Here is a 19,507-nt window from a genome sequence, read left to right as displayed (position 1 = left end):
TAGTCCAGTACTGTCCCCCCAAAGCCCACCCTGTTCCCTAAAGGCCAGAGGGTGGGAACTAAGGTGGGGAACATCGGCCTGCTCCTGGGCCCCTCCCTGTCTTCTGGGGCTCTCTGCAGGCCCCGGAGACTATTAGCACCTCTCGGGGAATATTTAACTGAAAACAATTTCTAGTCGGGATCCGTTATAATTACTAATTAGATCTGATTATAATTATCTCTCACTGCCGTCCTTACCTGACATGCAGCAAGGCCGGCGACAATTAGCGGCGCGGTTCCCTGATATCAGGGCTGATTAGGAGCACAATCGTGGGGTCGGGGCAATGCTGGCTTATTAAAGAGAGGCTGCTGTTTACTGGGAATGTTGTGATCCAATTAGACTCAGATTAATGAGGGGAAACGCAAAGGGCGGAAACGCACGTTCTTCCCCCACTCGACCTCCTTTCTGCCTTGGTCCACGACAGAGCAGCATGTTGCTGCATAGCAGGTCCGCCCCAACTCTGCCCTCTGCTCTACCAGGCTTTCCCCAGCAGCCCTTCCCCAGGCACAGGTCGGAAGAGTGGCTGGAGTGAGCCATGCCACCTGGGGGCCTGGGAATCGGGAAGCCTGGAAATCAGGGAATCTGGGATCGTCTTTCGGGCTCCTTCATCTAAGGGTCACTTATTGCTCTGAACCTCAGCTACAAAGTGAGTGATCTAAGTCTTTATGCCTCCATTGTAGAAGCCTTGCCTTGCATGCATAAGAGCCTGAGTTTGATCCTCAGTTGCCAATATCCCAAAGGACACCCACATTAAGAGTTGGTGGGGATGACTCCAAAGGCTGGAGCACACACTTTGCGTGTGTGAGGTCCAGTTTCATTCCTGTTGTCACCCACACCCCTCACTTCTAACGCCACCAGTTGTGACCTCCAGAATCTCCCAGCATTGACTTGTACGGCTCAGTTTAGCCAACTGAGCTAGGAGTGACCCCCTAAGCTTTGAGCACTGCTTGAGAAACCCCACTCTCATCCAGCACATAGAGACAGAAAGAAAGCATGTGACACAGCGCAAGACCCCACAGTGTTCTGTGCACAGGCACCTTTGGCCACTTCTGCCAAGTCTGTTCCAGTTGTCTATTGCTGCTTAACAAATCACCAGCAAGCGCAGGAGCTTAAAACAACAGCCATTATTCCTGAGCACTCACCTTTTGTGCCCCAGAAAGCTAAACCCAACATTCTGGTGCTCCTGGCTCTGGCAGCTCATTGCACTCAGGTGCAGGAGGCCCATGGCCAAAGCCTCCTCTGTTCCCTCTGGGAAGTCTGGGGCAGATTGAAGTTTCCTGAGCACCTCTCAGTCTCTGTGCCATCTCCCTGCGTGGTTTCTCTGGCCTGGTAGCTTCAGCAAACAGGATGCCCCACTTCAGTCATGAGGGTTTCAGAGTGTGTGGCTAGGGGCCAAGGAGACCAACAGAGGCTGAGCACATGCTTTGCACTGAGGCCAGGTCTGCCCCCGGACTCAGCAGGTAGACAAACCCTCCTCCCACCCACCCCCAAAACTGCATGTCTGATCCCTGCCCTGAAAGATACTCCTTGCCTCATTTTCTTTTCCATTGGGCACCTACATATAAGAGCCCCAGCCCTGGGATGGGGATAGGGTAGATGCAAAGCAGGAGAGGAGGATGCCACAGGGCCTTTCCCTATTCACTCTGTGCCGTGTGGATGTTTAGATTAACAGATGGAGGGTTCCACATGCCACGCTGAGTGATTGCCTTTTGCCTCCCCCCTCCTCCTGGCATGCATGGTGCTGTGAAATGCCAGGAGGTGGCAGCCACTGACCCAGAGGTCACATTTTTTCCACCTCCAGGGATCCCACTCCCTGCATCATCTCAGTCACCTCTCAAGATTGTGCACAGGGTTCCCATCCTCCTCTGCAGACATGGAACATTGCTCCCTCTTCATCCCATCTCCTAGGCTCCTTCCAGCCACAGCCGCTCTTCACATCCCTAACATGTGCTGGCTGGGGTTCTTGCTAGCTTCCCAGGACATTCTGCACCCACAGACAGCACCTACCACAAGGCTTGTGCTCAGGGACCACCACGTCTGCCTGTCTGCCTGCCTGTAGTGCCCAGCCAGGAACAGCAGAGGGCAGCAGTCAGTACAAGTTGCTGGCCAAGTCCATCTGCCAGCCACTGTCCTGTGTGTCCTGGAGTCCAGGGCCTGCTCTGAGTGACTGAGCCAGTCAGCCCTTCCCCAGTTTCTGCCTTCTCCCAGCCATGCCTTCCCTGCAGCATAGAGCAAAGATCCCTTCTGCCATTGGGATGAACCCGGATTTTAGGAGCTGCTGTGTGGAGAGTGATGATGCAGGTCAGGCGAAATCTGCATATGGAATGTTTTTACATCTAAAAAGTTCTGAATAGGGGGCCAGAGAAATAGCATGGAGGTAGGGCGTTTGCCTTGCATGCAGAAGGACGGTGGTTCAAATCCCGGCATCTTCCAGGAGAGATTTCTGAGCGCAGAGCCAAGAGTAACCCCTGAGTGCTGCCAGGTGTGTGACCCAAAAACCTAAATAAATAAATAAATAAATAAATAAATAAATAACAGTTCTGAATAGATGGGTGGTTGCTGCTCGGGCCTTACAGAGCTGGGGATCCCAGGCCACTGGCTGATGCTGGCTTCCAGCTCTGGGGACTATATGGTACTGGGATCCAGTATATGACCCTCAGTCCTGCTCAGATTTCTCTGTGGTGCTGATCCAATTCCCTTCAGATAAATGCACAGAAGAGGGAGCAATGATAGATTTGCTTTACATGGTCTTATGTTGGGGGACTCACACCCAGCAGTGTTCATGGGTCACTCCTGGCTACACTCGGGAATCACTCCTGAAAAAAATTTTTTAATTTTAAAAAGGAATCACTCCTGGTTGGCTTAGAGGATCATATGAAAATCAAGCCTGAGTTGGTTGTATGCAAGGAGAACACTCTCCCCACTGTACTGTCTCAAACCCTGCTTTGGGTGTTTGTATTTTTAATTATTGTTATCTCATTGGGGTCAATCTGGCTGCATGCCACCTGGCAATGCCAGGAGCACATAGTGCTGTAAATCAAACTCAGTACTTTGCCCCCCTGAACCTCAGGCCCAGCTCTGTGTTTAATGGTGATAGGGGAATCCCCACGCTGCTTCCATTGGTGGCCATACCCATTTGTATTTCCTTTTTATTTTATTTTATTTATTTTGGGCCACACCCGGCGGTGCTCAGGGGTTACTCCTGGCTGTCTGCTCAGAAATAGCTCCTGGCAGGCATGGGGGACCATCTGGGACACCGGGATTGGAACCAACCACCTTTGGTCCTGGATCAGCTGCTTGCAAGGCAAACGCTGCTGTGCTATCTCTCCGGGCCCGCGTTTGCATTTCCACCCACAGCAGTGCCTTTGCTTCTAGACCCAAGAAGAATCTGAGTTGAAAAGTGATGTGAGCAGTCGAGCAGATCTCTCCAAGGGTGGGGACGCAGGATCCCTGGGTTCAATCCCTGGTGAGTGGAAGCTTCACCAGTGAGTTAGCCTCCAGGAGAGGGCAGGCATGCATCTGAGCTGTGAGGGCTGAAGATGGCTCGAAATAGCCAATACCATCATCTGCTCCCTTCACAGACATCTTAAGCACAACAGGGAATCGGGTCGTACTACTTGGGATCCCGTGAAATGAGGTTGGACCCTGTGAAATGAGTGAAATGAGGAGGAGGAGGAGGGCAAGATGGTTTATGGAAAGGGCTGTGGCAGACCCGTGAGTGCTCAGACTCAAGTCTCAAACATGACAGGGACTGGGGTGGAGAGAGCTCAGCCAAGGGGACTTGTCTTACATATAGCTTATTCCTGTTCAAATCACCATCGACACAGATAGTCCCCCTGAGCACTAGCAAGACCCACTCCAGAGCACAAAGCCAGGAGTAGACCCTGTGCGTGGTGGAGTGTAGCCCCAGCACCACCTGAAACACTAGGCTAGGAGCAAACCAAGCTGAGTTTAACCCCAGCTCTCCCCTCTCCTGCTGTTGAATTAGCTCAGGGCCACTTTCTCTCGGAGCATCCCATCCTATCCTCTTTAATGAGATTCTCCATGTGATTGTGCCCAGGACAGTGAGACCTAACAAGAGGACTTTGGCGCATGTCTCATGCATAGCCACAAAATGACCCGTTATTAGTGAGTGATTGGACCCAATAAACAATATTTACATGGTCAGGTCCTTTGCTAAGTGCTTGCCAGGTGCCTCTAATCATGAAGGCAATAATAATAATTCCTGAGGGATCCTTTTGATAGCACTTCCCTGATAAGAGGGCTTTGCTTATCAGATTATATGACCTTCCTACAACCAGCCAACTTAGAAAGAAGTGGATTTGAGCCAGGCTTGGCTTGGTAAACAGCAAAGAGAGCCCAAGCAAACTACAGACTCCAGACCTGGCACAGGGACCAGAAGAAATGAGGCGATGCCAGTAGTTCAGAGAGATCTCCCCAGAGACCAGGTCAGACACTGAGACAGAGGTTCACAACTGGGAGATTCCAGAAAGACCTCTTGTGGGCCTGAAAAAAAACTCTCAGCTAATACTTGAAGGCTGGTATGGGTGACCCAGAAGACAGAACTGAGAGATAGGACAACAAAGAGGGCATATGCCTTATATATGGGCCAACCTGGGTTCAATCTCTGGCACCCCATAGCAACACTCAAGCCCTCCAGGAATGATCCCTGAGATCCCTTCAGTACTAGACTAGAAGTAAGCCCTGAGCACTACTGGGTGTGGTCCAAAAAAGCAAACAAGAATGATCTGTGAAAAGAGGAAGAATCTGTCCATTGCCTCCATGAGATCATAGTGTCTGCTGTGGCCTATTTCAGCTGAGATGGTATCTGTAGTATCCTGAGGACCCCTGCTATCACCCAGTGGACTTTAGGAAAGCCCCACAGACTATCATGGCCTAGCATCCAGAAAATCGACCCCATTGTCAACAAAAGCCCTGAACCAAGCAAGTCAGGGTCTCAGCCCCACCCAGCCCTATGAGCTTTGGGGGACAGTGAACTGGGCCCCTGGTCTGGGCAGTCCCAGAGGTTCAAGTCTTCTCATGCCAGAACAATTCTCAGGGCCAGGGAGAAGGCTCCCAATCTGTATTCTTGCCCCCACCAAGCCAGCCCCTATCTCAGGCAGAAATGACCCCCCCATCTTTTGGCTTGGGGGTCCATCCCTGCCTTCCCTCTGTGTCTCCAGAGACTCAGGCACCCGATGGTTAATGCGTTTCCCATGACTGACAACAAGAAGCATGAAACAGCCAACTATTTTTATCTCCGGATTAATCACAAAAGGCTGGTGCTCCCACCTTCCCTGTGATTAAAAATTAGGAGCCCAAGCTCCAGAGTGGCTCAGGATAATAACGCCGGATCCTGCGAGGGGCTCGGATGAATAATGCATCTTCTGAGCACACCAAGGCCCCCAGCTCTCTCCCATCCTGCCGCCCAGCTCCGAGCCCCAGACTGAATGGAGAGGTGATGAGTACCCCCCTTCCATCTCAGATCCAGCTGCCAGGAGTGACTGCTGATTTCTATTCAGCCTGCTGGGTCCTTAAACACCCCCTCCCAACCCAACCCACCACCCCTCCGCACCCCTCCTCCCCAGCTGCCGTGCAACCAGGCGAAGGCCAATCAATAATGCATAGCTGCATGAATAGCCCGTGTGATAACCACTCATTTGGGGAGATGTAATCAGCGCCCATTCTGTGGGGCCCGCACCCCTCCCTCTTCCTCTGAGCTCCCCGAATCCTTGCATCCAAATCACCGCCCCAGAGCCCGAGGAAGGGCTGCCCCCTCCCATATTGGTCCCAAATCTCTCAGCTGTGACCACAGAGCCCACTTACAGCCCTCAAGTGTGGGTTCTCCAACTCCGAATCCTCTGGAGGGTGGGAGTGGGGAGGCCCTTAAAGACCCCTGACCCCTGAATCTCACCTCCAGAGATGGGATTTGTGCATCAGAGTGCCACAGCAATAGCAGTGTGCCCCCCATGTCTTTGATGCAGCCAGGGGTGAGAACCACTGTCTTGGCCACAACCAGCATCCAGGCCCCCGTCCAGGCCCCAGAGAATAATGTTCCAGAAGCCTGTTGTGTTTTCCTGTTTGCAGCTGTGGGAGTGTAAAGGGCTGCCCTGGCCCTTTGCCCTCCAATTTAGGGCACTTCCCATAGCTACCCAATGGATTCCTCAGTGGAGAGACTGGCCAGCCTTACCCTCTCAGTGCCCAACTGGCCTGAGGCAAGCTTGCCAGAACCTTCCACCCAGATACCAGGTGAGCCAGAGCTACCAGTCCAGTAGGGACAGGGCAGGAGCCCCCATGTGTAGAAAGGGGCAGCCTTTTGCATAGTCACAGCACAACCGCCAAAGCTCTTAGCCTCCTGTGAGTTCTCGGGGGGGGGGGGGGGGCTCTAATAACAGGATAAAGAGCACCCAGGGAAGGGGCATCCCCCATCTGCAGGTATCAGCACATCCTGGATGTCTAAGGCTAGAATAGGCAGAGAAGGGCAGAGCCACTGGAATGAAATTGCTGCTCCCAGTGGAAGGACTGGGCATCCACCTGGGAGTGGTAATTGTGGGGAGCCTGGTGGGTTTTCCTCAGGAAATAGAATGGGGGCCTGTGGATCCTGAGCCAAGCATCAGCCTAGCAGGGAAGAGGTGGGCTGTGTGGGGGTTCTTCTCCCCTGCCCAGCAGCATCCCAGGCATAGGGGTACCCTGGGTGGACTGATTAATCCCTTTCCAACGATTAGTCAAGACAAGGAGAATATTGAGGAAACTGTCACCAGAGGACCCTTCAGGCTTGTCCCCCATGCTCAGTGATGCTTCCTGACTTCTGGGACATCAGCAATCTCAGGGCTGGTGCCAGGTGCTATGGGGCACACTCTGCATCGCTCCTGTGTGGGCCCACCCAGCCCTGTGTGGCCTGGGGGTCGGTCCACCATGTGACCATCACCACCTGTCTATCCAGCAGAATTCGACCTGCAAGGTGGGGACAGGGGACTCATTTTGTCTTCTTCAAAAGGTGGGACAAGGACTGATTCAGACCACAGAGTACCAGGACAAGGACTGAGTCAGATGGCAGTGGTGCCAGGGCAAAGAACAAGTCAGATGGTGGAGGTGCTGGGACAGTTCAGGAAAGGGTTGGGAAAGAGGAGGCAGAGCAAGAGGGTTTCCTGTGGGTATACTGAGGACAGTTGGCTGAGCCCTGCACCCATCATCTGTCTGCCTGTTGAGGATTTCTGCATTTGTCTGTCAGGGGTTGCAGTGTCTGTCTGAAATCACTGCATCTATCTGTTGGGGATTACTGTTTATATCTGTTGGGGATTACTATATCTGTCTTTCTGTCTGGGATTACTCTGTGTGTGTCTGTCTGAGATTGCTATATGTCTATCTGGGATTACTGTGTGTGTCTGGAATTGCTGTGTCTATCTCTCCATGATTGCTGTGTCTGTCTGGGAGTACTGTTCTGTCTATCTGGGATTATTAAGTCTGCTTCGGATTGCTGTATTGTCTGATGGTCAAAAATGACTGCATCTGTCAGTTGGGGGTGACCATGTCTATCTGTCTGTCTGCCTGCCTATCTCAGATCGCTGCTCCAGCTGCCCTCCTTGTTCCACAGATTCCTCTTGCAGGAGAATCACCGCTATCCTCCTCCATAAAGCCCACTCAGTCTTGAGGGGCCGAGGTGCTGCTTCTCACCTCCCTTCTCTCCCCATAGTGCCACCCGATGATCCCATCATCCTAGGGGGGCCCGTGATCAGCCTGCGGGCGGGAGACCCCCTCAACCTCACCTGCCATGCCGACAACGCCAAGCCTGCCGCCTCCATCATCTGGCTAAAGAAGGGGGAGGTCATCAACGGAGCCACCTACTCCAAGGTGAGTCCATTCTCCTCACTTCCTCTTCCTCTCTCCCTATTTCCCCTCTCCCTCTCTACCGCCCCCTCTTTCTCTCTCCCTCTTCCTTCTCAATCTTCTTAGCCATTTTCCACTCCCTCCAGTGTGAAAGAAATTCCCATTCTTTCCAGGGTGATTGTTGGACTTGGGGTGGGAGAGGGCAGGGGCATGACCAGGCCATTTCAAGCTCTTGACGCTATCACCTCTGAACTCAGGCTCAAGGCAGTGTCATTGCTGCTGTTCACCTGAGCCAGCCTCCCAAGGAGCCCAAAATGTCCCTTCTAGGGGGTCTGAGAGTCCAGAGGTGCAAAACTCCTTGCTTGGGTTACCAGATCAAGACCAAGCAAGACAGGAATAAAATCGGGACCCTAGACCCTGAGGCTGCGTCAGCCACAGGAGAGTCATGGCCTGTGATTCCTTGTGCTGCTGTTTGCTCAGATCTCACTGTGTTGACATGGGGGGGGGGGCACTTCCCCTTCCCTACCAGGTTAGTTAAGGCTGTAGACCCCATTTTTTGACAGTCCAAGCTGTCCTGAGGGTCCTGGTGTAGGAAGAGGAGGGAAATCCCTGGACCATACAATAGACCCCTGGACCTTAGGAACCCAGCTCTGGGGTCCCTATTAGCCAGGACCTAAACAGCACATTCTCTAATGAACACACCCCCAATCCCCTATTTAGTTGGAACAAATAACCAGATATTTTATTTCCCAAAAACACCCACTCCCAACCTAGAAAATGTGACAGCGCCCGTCATCCCAAGGCTGAGGAGCCTGGGTGAGGGCAGAGGGAGGGCCATGTTCGGGGCAAGCTGGAGTTCTCATTAGGAGTCCAGATACCCCCCAAGCCCAGCTCCCCTTCACCACCCAGAGCTTATCAGTCCAGGGGACCCTACTGCCTAGGGGTCAGTGAAGGTTGGGAGTGCAGCTTAGAGATGGAAGCTCCCACAGTCACCCATCCTGCCTCCTGCCTCCCTCCTCCCCGCCCCAGGGCCTTATTTTCATCCAGGAAATTGTTCTTATTATCACTCGGCTATTTATAGAGGCAGGAGTCAGAGCCAGGCTCCAGGCTCTGTCTAAAGCAGGAGCCCTCTTGTAGACAGAGGAGAAGACTGGGGGGCTCCCTTAACTCCTTCAACTCTGTTGGGGAGATGGGTGGGCCAGAAAGGATGTAGTGGTTGCTTCCAGGTCAACCTGGTAGAAGTGAGGTCTAGTTACCTCGTCTGTTTCTGATCTGGCAAATAAACCATTATTCCTTATCCCTCATCTGCAGGAGGCTGAGCTCCCTAAAATCTCTGGCGGGGGTTCACGCACCTGCCTTGTGAGCAGAAGGTGTTGTCGGGTGTGACCCCCATGCAGCCCATATGATAGTGCTGACAGCTGGGGTGAGCAGTGATACTGAAGGAAGCAGTGGATGCCCCCCCCCAAGCGTGTATGACCCCAACATTGCAGAAGCCGCAAGGAAAGGGCAGGTGTGGGGGAGGAAATGGAAGAGACATAGATCTCTAAGCACAGCCCCATGCAACCCTGCAGGGCACTAGAATAATGGGCAGGAGACTGAAAAGGGGTGCAGGATCCAGGGAGCTGGGAGGAAGGGATCCCAGTTGCAGAAAGGTGGCGTCATCAGGGAGATCAGAGCAGAGGACCAGAAGTCTGGGGGCTAGTCCTGGCTCCTTGATGATGAGGGGCGCAGAGGCTGAGGCTGCAGAAGACTTCATCTGCAGCAGTGCCCAGAGATCTGGGAGCAGCAGAGACCTCAGGGGTCCCAAGGTAACCTTGAGAGCAGCCTTACTCCACCCCTGCCCTCCTGCCTCCAGCTTCTCTTCCCCGGCTTCTCACTGTTTGCCACCTTCTTAGTATGGGACTGAAAGCAGAAGCTTGCATGCGGCTGGAGCCCAGTTAGACCCCCAGCTTCCATAGTTCCCTGAGCATGGCTGGGAGCTGCTCTTGGAGGCCTCAAGCATGGTGAGGTGGGGGCCCAGGTGACCCCAACAGCAGCATCTCCTGCATTAAAGTTCTGACCCAAGCTGACCAAGAATCTCTGGAAGTGGCCCCCTGGCCTCCTAAGCACCCCCCCCCTGGACAAACTCCAGCCCCAAATAAAAGAAGGGGGGTGGGGGCCAATTTTAGGTCCAGGATGTTTATGTTGGTGAAGGTGAATCTTATCCCCTCCCTGGGGTTAGAAGTGTCCCCATTCCGCCCCTCGCCCCTCACAAGCAAAACAAGCATTAGCTAAATCTAGGGAGCGAGGCAAAGGGCCAGGATAGCCTGGCATACTTGAGGCCCTGGGTTTATCCCTGGCACTGCTTGGCTTCCCAGGCACTGCAGGAATCACTCTGAGGATTGCCCACAGAGCACCTTAAACCCACATCCACCAGGTGGGGCCAGAGAGATAGCACAGTGGTAGAGGCATTTGCTTAGATGCAGAAGAATGGTTCGAATCCCGGCAGCAACATATGATCCCCCGAGCTTACCAGGGAGTAATTTCTGAGCAGTAGAAGAGCCAGGAGGAACCCCTGAGTGCTGCCAGGTGGTGGACCCAAAAATACAAAAAACAAAACAACAACAAGAAAACCCACATCCACCAGGTTTGAGCATTGCCCAGAATAGTCGCTTCACACTCCTCCCCAGCACACTCAATAGTCCTATCTAAAAAAAGAAAGCTTGAGTCTAACTCTTGACTCCCCCAAATGATAGTAACCTGTTGGCATTTGAGGGGTTGAATTCAGTGACTCCCAAGAGCCAAGCCCACAGCTGCTCCAACTGCTTCTAGTCACCTGGTGGTTGCTCACTAGGTTGTGGGGATGTCCAACACCTTGCTCTCAGGTGGTGAGAGTGGAAATTAATCCATCCTGCCAAGCCCACTTTGCAAATAGGTCCACATTCTGCAGGGGACTCATGCAGAATTGGGGAGACATGAATTAGCCTGCTATAGGCTATATTGCCCTCAAGCACTGTGGGGGGGCTTGTTTCCAGCTCCAGGGCACTCATGGAGTGATGGCATCATCAGGGATAAGGAAGGAAAGAGCAGCTGACCAGTTGAGATGGGTCCCCTAAGGTCCAACAAACCCTATGCATTGATTTTCTGCCCACTTGCCGAGCCCTGCCCTTTCTCTGAGCCCCAAAGAGCAGCACCTCCTGCAAACACACCGCGTGTTGACCTGGACAAGTGTCTGGGGTCCCTGCAAGATAGCAGCACACACACACACACACTACACAGCACACACACACACACACATACACATCTCCACAGAGCATTGGCCTGCTGCACCCAGTGGGTTTTATCATCTCTGGACCATGCAAGCTGTGCAGGGCTGGACCATTTCTCTGCCCTTTTGCTTCCTAGAGCTCAGCGCTCAGCTGGCCGGGAACCTGGAGAGAGCAAGTCTCACTATCTGTGCCCTCTGGGTGTCCCTGCTCCTCACTCCTGTCCAGCTGGACAGGAAATCCCTGCCCAGGCACCCCATCTGAGTGACGGGGTCTTCTTTTTTGCCTGCCTCCAGACCCTGCTCCGTGAGTGGCAAGCGGGGAGAGCATCGTGGAGTACTCTCTTCATCTCCCCTGGCGACGTGGAGAATGGCCAGACCCATTGTGTGTCGAGCTACCAACAAGGCCATTCCCGGAGGGGAAGGAGACATCAGTCACTATGACAGTCCACGTGAGGTACCAGCCCATCCAGACCAGCAAATGCATCCAGAGGGCAAGGGCCCCCTAGCAGTCTCTTCTGGTCGGCTTCCTCTCCTGGAGGAATTGCTGTCCTGTACCCTGCCTGGTTTGGGCACTCCTGGCCCTGGGGAGGAAACCAAAACAGACTTAAACCAAGAACAAAGAAGGAGCTTCTCCTGAGCCTGGACTCTAAATAGTATTTGTTGTCAGTTGTTATTCCTACTGCACTGCTCATGCACTTGGTTTTTGGTTGCTTGGTTTGTTGGTTTGGGGGTCACACCTGGCAGTGCTCAGGGGAAACTTTACAAGGAACTAACCTAGAACTTCTGCATACGAAAGCATCCTCTTTGCCATTTCCCACCCCAATTTACTCTTGTTTAACATCCATTGAGAGTAGATATGAACTGGGGAAACTGAGGTACAAAGGGTGCATGCAGTGGACTTAAAAAGAAGTTTGAAACCCAGGAAGGCTGAAACATCTCCCCTCACCTGCATGACATGACACATGCCCTGTCCCCTGAACATTCAATCATCACTTTTCATGTCACACTGCCCAGCTCCCAGGGCTCTAAGAAGGACAAGCAGGTTAAGGTAGGACACTTGTCCTGACAAGCAGCCATCACCACTTCCATTCCTCGAACCACATATTTTTATGGGCCCCCAGTCCTGCCAGGAGCACCCCTGAGCACCAATTCCTGGAGTGAGGCCTTGAGCACTTGCAACTGTTGGTTTTGGCCCAGATACCAGACAAACAAATGCCAAAAGCAGCGTGTTACTCTCGGGGCTGATCAGCCTCCCACAAGGAAAGACAGGATGGATGCTGGCTTTCTAGGTCCCGTGTCCTTACCCTGGAGGAAGACAGGCACAAGAGTATTCTGGCAAAGGGAGTCTCAAGGATGGTGGGGACCTGAACTGAAGCATCATTCTTCTTGAACCTGCTTAAGGTTCAAGACACAGCTTTCGTCCTGGCTCAAAGGTGCTGCCTCTTTCGGATCCTGTTGCTGCTTTTATGCCTTCCACTGTCCAGATCTGGAAGTGAGGCTAAGCTCCCCAGAGGGAATAAGGGATCAACCAAGGTCATGCCGTGATGGGACACGTAGAACCCATCAATCCTCATCTCTTGGTTGGACCCCATTTTCCATCACTAACAGACCCCCAGAAGGTGCCATCAGGCTAGTGGCCCCACACGAAGATGTGTGCCAGAGCCCACACTCCCTTCCTCGCCAGACTTCTCTCCCTGCTGTCTCCTAGCTTCACTTATGCATGCAGGAGGCACCCGACTGTTGACCAGGGCACCACGGCGCGGACAGGTGCTGCCTCGGCAAACTGCTCATTTTCCTCAGTCAACCCAGAAGAATCCAGACTCAGCAAAAGCACATTTGTTGTTTGTTTCCCTTGCTCTGTCTATGTCACCCAACGGAAGACAAAGCCCCAGATTGAGTAGATGGGAGAGTGGCATAACACCCCCAAAGTCTCGCTACATCTGGACTCTGCGTCCAGATGCCAAGTGTGCAAAACAAATATAGCGATGAAATCACTGAGTCCATGGAGTTCTCTGCCTCCTGCCAGCCCGCTTCAGTGGTAATGCCTCTCTCGGCACGCGCATGCACACACACACACACACACACACACACACTCTTGCAGGCGGAGGGAAGGAACTCCAGCCAGCCTCTCAGTCGAAACATCTGCTGGCATGGGAGGAATCGCGACGTCACAGCTGCCTCCCACAACACCCCGCACCACCAACATCACAAATGGGGTGAGAAATAGTGTCAAATCGCCGGTGAAGACATAGATTTATTTTTACCTCGGGATCCTGTCAGGATGCAGGTTCCTGCCACAGACACATGTGTGGTGTGGGTGGGAGGGAAGGGGGGACAACAATAGTTACAGAGTCTGAGGGCCTGGGGAGCAAGCACTGCAGATGGGACTGGCAAGCATGGAAACTTCTAGGGATGATTCTCCTGAGCCCCAGGGAAAACTGGGCACCCAAGAAATCACAGATAAGCAAGCTGCAGATGAGTGCCCACCACAGTCCCAGAATCAACTAGGAATGCAAGTCTGTCTTGGGGAACGGAAGTGGGGCAAGCAAGGGGGAAGCCCCCAATAGGTGGACACTCCATCTCTCTGCTCCTGGATCGCCGCACCTGAGTAGGTGGGGCTCCCAGTTATGCCCCCCACCCAGAATTCTGGCTTCTGTTGAACGAACATCACCAAATTGCATTGAGACATCAGCCATCCCAGCTCTTAGAGCCACTGCATTCAGCCCATGGATTTTGTTCCCCATGGCTGGGCACCATCTTCTGAACCTTGCAGGTCCTGCTCAGTGTGTCAGCCCCCTCGGGCAAGTGGCTAGGACCCCAGTTAGATTGTCCTGGAGGCTGGGTGGCCCTTGCTGGTGGGCAGTCACTGGGTAGGCGTGGGACTCAGAGTCTCGGTGCCTGGGAAATAGAGGGCTATACCCCATATCACCCAGATATTCCTGCTCCGGCTCTTGCCCCAAATCCTGGCCCATCTCAAGACTGAAGGAGCTGCTTGCTCTCTGCAGACCCCCCACTCGTGAACCTGTCAGTGGAGCCGCAGCCAGTGCTGGAGGACAAGTGTGGTCACGTTTCACTGGCTCGGCCAAGGCCAACCCCCGCCGTGACCCAGTACAGGTGAGAGCTTCTGAAGGCATCTATACTGTGGTCCTGGCACGCCACCATATCTGGGCTCACTGGCCCGTTCTGCACATCCATATCCCAGGGTTATGTCTTCCTGTTCTAACCCCGAGCGGAAGGAATAGCAACTCAAATGCTGCCCTCCCCAGCCCATACAGAGAGACAGATGCCACCCACCTACCCCCTTCCAGAGGCAAGGCCCATTATCAGCAGCATGAGGGAAGCCCCACAGGGTCTGAGAGTCTAGCTCAGGTGTGGCCCCATTCATGCCACCCCCTTGCCCTGGGCCCAGGGCTGCCATCATCTTCTGACTTCCCAGAGTCTCTCTCTCTCTCTGCTTTGGTTCTACACTAGAACAGGCACTAGCATGGAGCTCAGAAAACCTACCCACTTGGGGCAGGCCCAGAGATCAACCACCTCTTATATCCAGCACAACTGAAAAGAGAATAGTTCACAGACTAAGGCAGAAATAAACGACTATTTATGGTAAGAATAATTACAGGGGCCGGAAAATAGTGCAGAGCGTGAGGTTACTCGCTTTACAAGCTGACTCCATCTGTGACAACATACATGATCCCTGTGAGCACAACCAGGGGGTCACTCCTGAAGAGCCCCTGAGTGCCTCATATGTGGCCCTAAATTCCCCTGAAGTATATACATTATATATATTGTATGTATGTATGTATGGGGAGTGTGGGTGGAAGTATCTGAGGGTGTTGTGAAGTCTGTATGTGAAGGTGTTTGAATATATGTGGTTAAGACATGATATGTGAAATATGTGTATGTTGGATATGTGTATGAATGTGTGAGTATGAGTGTGTATATGAATGTGGGTGAATGTGTCAGTGAATATGAGTGTGTGTGAGTAAATGCATATATGTATGAGTGTATATATGTGATTGTGTGTCCTCACCCCCCAAGGAGACCCTGCAGTGTGCCTTGCCTACACCCAGTTGGAATCGTGGCTGCCTCTGTCTGTTCGTCTTTACCATAGGCTGAGCTTCTCAGAGGAGGCAGGGATCATGTGGTTCTCAGATGCAACACAGCGTAACCCCATACCCTTTGATGCACCAGTGTCTCAGGGCCCCTTCCCACCCATGCAGCTTCATCCAAAATTTCGGGGGTTAGAGCCCCAAGACAGGCTCAAGACACCCCCCCACTCCTGGAGATGTCCTGGAAAGCTGGCCTGGACCCTCCACTTACACCCACAGACCAGACTTAAGGTGGGGCCAGGTGTCCCCTCTGTCAGCAGGAGTGATTTCTGAGCGTATAGCCAGGAGTAACCCCTGAGAGTCACCTCGTGTGGCTCCAAAATAAAAACAAACAAACAAACAAAAACCAGCAAAAACAAATGGGTCAGCTCCAAGGAAGAACCATTCTGCACCCTGACTCAGTCACACTCAGCCAGAGATAGGGAGAGGCCTGAGGGAAGCTGAGAACAGCCCTGAGAGAGCCTGGAAGGCCAGACAGAGAGAGAGGATGACCCTTCACCCATGCCTGCCCTCAGACCCTCCCAGGGCCCTACCCTGTCCACCTCATTATGCCAGCAGCCCCACTCTGGTCTGAAGCCATCACCTGGACCTCTCCAGTTCTTCTGCCTCAGCCTCAAACAGGGGTTGTCTGAGGGGTTGTGCCGATGAGAAGGAAATGGAGTCAGGAAATAAGAGTTAGAACTTGGGGGTCGGAGAGATAGCATGAAGATAAGGCATTTGCCTTTCATGCAGAAGGATGGTGGTTCGAATCCTGGCATCCCATATGGTCCCTTGTGCCTGCCAGGGGCGATTTCTGAGCATAGAGCCAGGAATAATCCCTGAGCGCTGCTGGGTATGACCCCTCCCCCCCCCCAAAAAAAAGAATTAGAATTTGAGCAGATTCCTGAAGAGCCCAGAGTGGTAGGTGAGAAGCTCAGGCGCCCTGATGTAGCATTACTTAGTTGCTATTAAGAACTATGTTCTTAGAGGTCAAAGAGATAGCACAGTGGGTCGGGCATTTGCCTTGAACACAACCAACCCAGGTTCTATACCAGGCATCCCATATGGTCCCCTAAACCTTCCAGGAGTAATTCTTTTTTTTTTTTTTTTTTTGGTTTTTTGGGCCACACCCAGCGGTGCTCAGGGGTTACTCCTGGCTGTCTGCTCAGAAATAGCTCCTGGCAGGCACGGGAGACCATATGGGACACGGGGATTTGAACCAACCACCTTTGGTCCTGGATCGGCTGCTTGCAAGGCAAATGCCGCTGTGCTATCTCTCCGGGCCCCCCAGGAGTAATTCTTGAGTGCAGTCAGGAGTAACCCCTGAACGCTGCTGGGTGTGCCCCCCCCAAGAAAAAAAAAGTAAACCCATATTTGTCCTCACTAATGATTTCATGGTGTTCTGAGGAAGGGAGGAGGAAGGAGAAAGATGAGGGGAGGAGTCAAGCGCCCTCAGCTCTGGTAGCTCACCCTGGGATCCCACTGTGCCCTACACCAACAGGCAAGAGATTCAATCCTGAGCCCAGCCTGGCTCTCAGAGGGGTCGAGCAGGGCCCCAAAGAGCTCAGGGTGGGTTTCCATTAGTGCCTGTTGTCATCCCACTCTGTCCAGACTGATCCAAGTGTGCCCCAACCAGAGATATTCTAAGGGGAGCACTGGGACCCTGGCCACCTCTCCCATGGGGTGCACCTGGCTCCCAGAGTCTCCCAGGCTGATAGGGTTTGGGAGTGCGCCAGGACTGCCCAGGCTGCTGAGACACCTTTCAACCTCTGACCCTTGCAGGTGGGCCAAGAGGGGCCAGCTTATCAAGGAGGCTTCTGGGGAGGTATACCGAACCACCGTGGACTACACATATTTCTCCGAACCCGTGTCCTGTGAGGTGACCAACGCCCTGGGCAGCACCAACATCAGCCGGACCGTGGACGTCTACTGTGAGTGGACAGCAGAGGGTGGCTCAGCAGCACCCCCCCACAGGCAGCTGCGCACATGGCAAGGCTCCCAGCCCTGGGGCCCCACTCCTGGCATGTCCAGGAAGCACTCATCAACCCTACACCCTGGTCCTTCCACGAATTCAGCATAGCCTGGAAGCTCAAGCACTGAAGACCCGCTATGAGCGGCCTTTACGAGAACAGGCACCCCACCCAAGGCCAGTCTCAGCATTGCCTCCAATGTCCATCCCTTGCATGAATGTTTTTGTAGCTGCCCCTGCCCTTCCCTCAGGGAGTAATCGACAAAGGGGATGATGGACAGATAGGATGATGGATGAAGGGGATGACGGAAGATGGGATGATGGATGGAGGGATTATTGAAGAGATTATGCATGGAGGGGATGATGAATGGAGGATTATGCATGGAGGGCTGATGGATGGACTGGAAGATGGATGTACGGGACAATGTATGGAAGGGATGATGGACAGAGGATGGTGGATGGAGGGATGATGCATGGAGAGGATGATGGAGGGATGATGAATAGAGGGATAATTAATGGAGGAAATGATGAACAGAGGGAATGGTGAACAGAGGGGATGATGGATGGAATGGATTATGAATGGAGGGATGATGAACGAGACAATGCATGAAAGAATGACAGATGGAGGGGATGATGGATGGAGGGGTTATGGATAAAGGGGATGATGGATGGAGGGATGGTACATGGAGAATATGATGGAGGGGTGATGGATGGACAGATAAAGAATGAAGAGAATGATAGAGGGGATGATGGATGGATGGGATGATGGACAGAGGCAATGATGGATGGAGGGATGACACATGGAGAGTATGTTGGAAGAGATGATGCATGGAAAGGATGACAGATGGAGATGATGGATGGAGAAAATGGTGGATGGAGGCGTGATGGATAAAGGGGGTGATGGATGGAGGGATGGTGCATGGAGAGGATGATGGAGGGGTGATGGATAGAGGGATAATGAATGGAGGGAAGATAGAGGGGATGATGGATAAATGGGGTGATGGGCAGAGGGGATGATCATTGGAGGGGAGGATGGAGGAAGGATTGATGGACACAGGTGATGATGGATGGAGATGATGATGGAGGGGGATATAGATGGGGTATGATGAATGGAGGGAATGATAGAGAGCATGATGGATGCAGAGCATATTCTCATGTGTTTAGAAGACATGTGGCCCTGATACATCTTCCCAGAGCCTCACACCTACATACCTACATGTCCACACATCCACATACCTCTCTCTCACACACACACACACACATACACACACACACACACCATACTGCACATGTGCCCACAGACCCTTGCACCCCACTGCTATTCCTCCTGCAGTGAGGAGGGCAAGGGCAAAGGGAGGTGCTACCAGACTATTTTGGATCTCAACACATGATATCTCTCTCTCTCTCTCCCCCCCCCAACCACCGCAGTTGGGCCCCGCATGTCCTCCGAGCCCCAGTCCCTGCTGGTGGACCTTGGCTCTGATGCTGTCTTCAGCTGCTCCTGGATTGGGAACCCATCCCTCACCATCGTCTGGATGAAAAGGGGCTCCGGAGTGGTGAGTACTGCACTCAGCCTGAAGGCCCCTGGGACTGGGGAGTGGAACACAGCCTCCAGCATGAGCTGAAGGAAGTAGGACCCCCAGGAGGGCAAAACAGCCAGGAGTGATTCCTGAACACAACCAGGTGTGGCTCAAAAATAAAAAATAAAAATAAGGAGTCAGAGCAGCGGTGCAACCGGTAGGGCATTTGCCTTGCATGCACTGACCTAGGATGGACCACGGTTCGATCATATGATCCCCAAGCCAGGAGTAAATTCTGAGTCATAGCCAGGAGTAACCTCTGGGCATCACTGGGTGTGGCCAAAAAAATAAAATAAAATAAAAGGCAGATAAAAATATTTTAAAAAATAAATAAATAATTAAAAATATTGAGTAAAGGGGCCGACGAGGTGGTGCTAGAGGTTCTGCCTTGCAAGCGCTAGCCAAGGAAGGACCGCAGTTCGATCCCCCAGCGTCCCATTTGGTCCCCCAAGCCAGGGGCGATTTCTGATCGCTTAGCCAGGAGTAACCCCTGAGCATCAAATGGGTGTGGCCCAAAAAACAAAACAAAAAAATATATTGAGTAAAGATGGAGCAGGGTGAGTGATAGTATTGCAGGTAAGGCACTTTCAATCCCCAGGTTCAATCCCAGGTTTCAAACTCTGATTTCCCATGTGCTTCTCCCAGCACCATCATGTTTGATTCCTGAGCTCGGAGCAAGAAATATACCTGAGCACTACTGGGAAAAATAATATTTTAATAAAGTGAATGTGGGGACCACAGAGGCTTCCCAGACCCA

General features: G+C 52.7%; 1 protein-coding gene across 1 annotated transcript in view; it reads left to right on the top strand.

Moving 5' to 3' along the window:
- KIRREL3 (kirre like nephrin family adhesion molecule 3) overlaps positions 1–19,507 on the top strand; it is a 441,995-nt gene that overhangs the window by 406,749 nt on the left and 15,739 nt on the right. The window contains 6 exon segments of the mRNA XM_049778913.1: positions 7,733–7,890; positions 11,408–11,491; positions 11,493–11,562; positions 14,119–14,227; positions 16,984–17,132; positions 18,599–18,726. Of these exon segments, the coding sequence (XP_049634870.1) occupies positions 7,733–7,890; positions 11,408–11,491; positions 11,493–11,562; positions 14,119–14,227; positions 16,984–17,132; positions 18,599–18,726 (698 nt within the window).

This window comes from Suncus etruscus, chromosome 8 (assembly GCF_024139225.1).
Source record: "Suncus etruscus isolate mSunEtr1 chromosome 8, mSunEtr1.pri.cur, whole genome shotgun sequence".
NCBI lineage: Eukaryota > Metazoa > Chordata > Mammalia > Eulipotyphla > Soricidae > Suncus > Suncus etruscus.
This window is presented reverse-complemented; position numbering and strand designations above follow the sequence as displayed.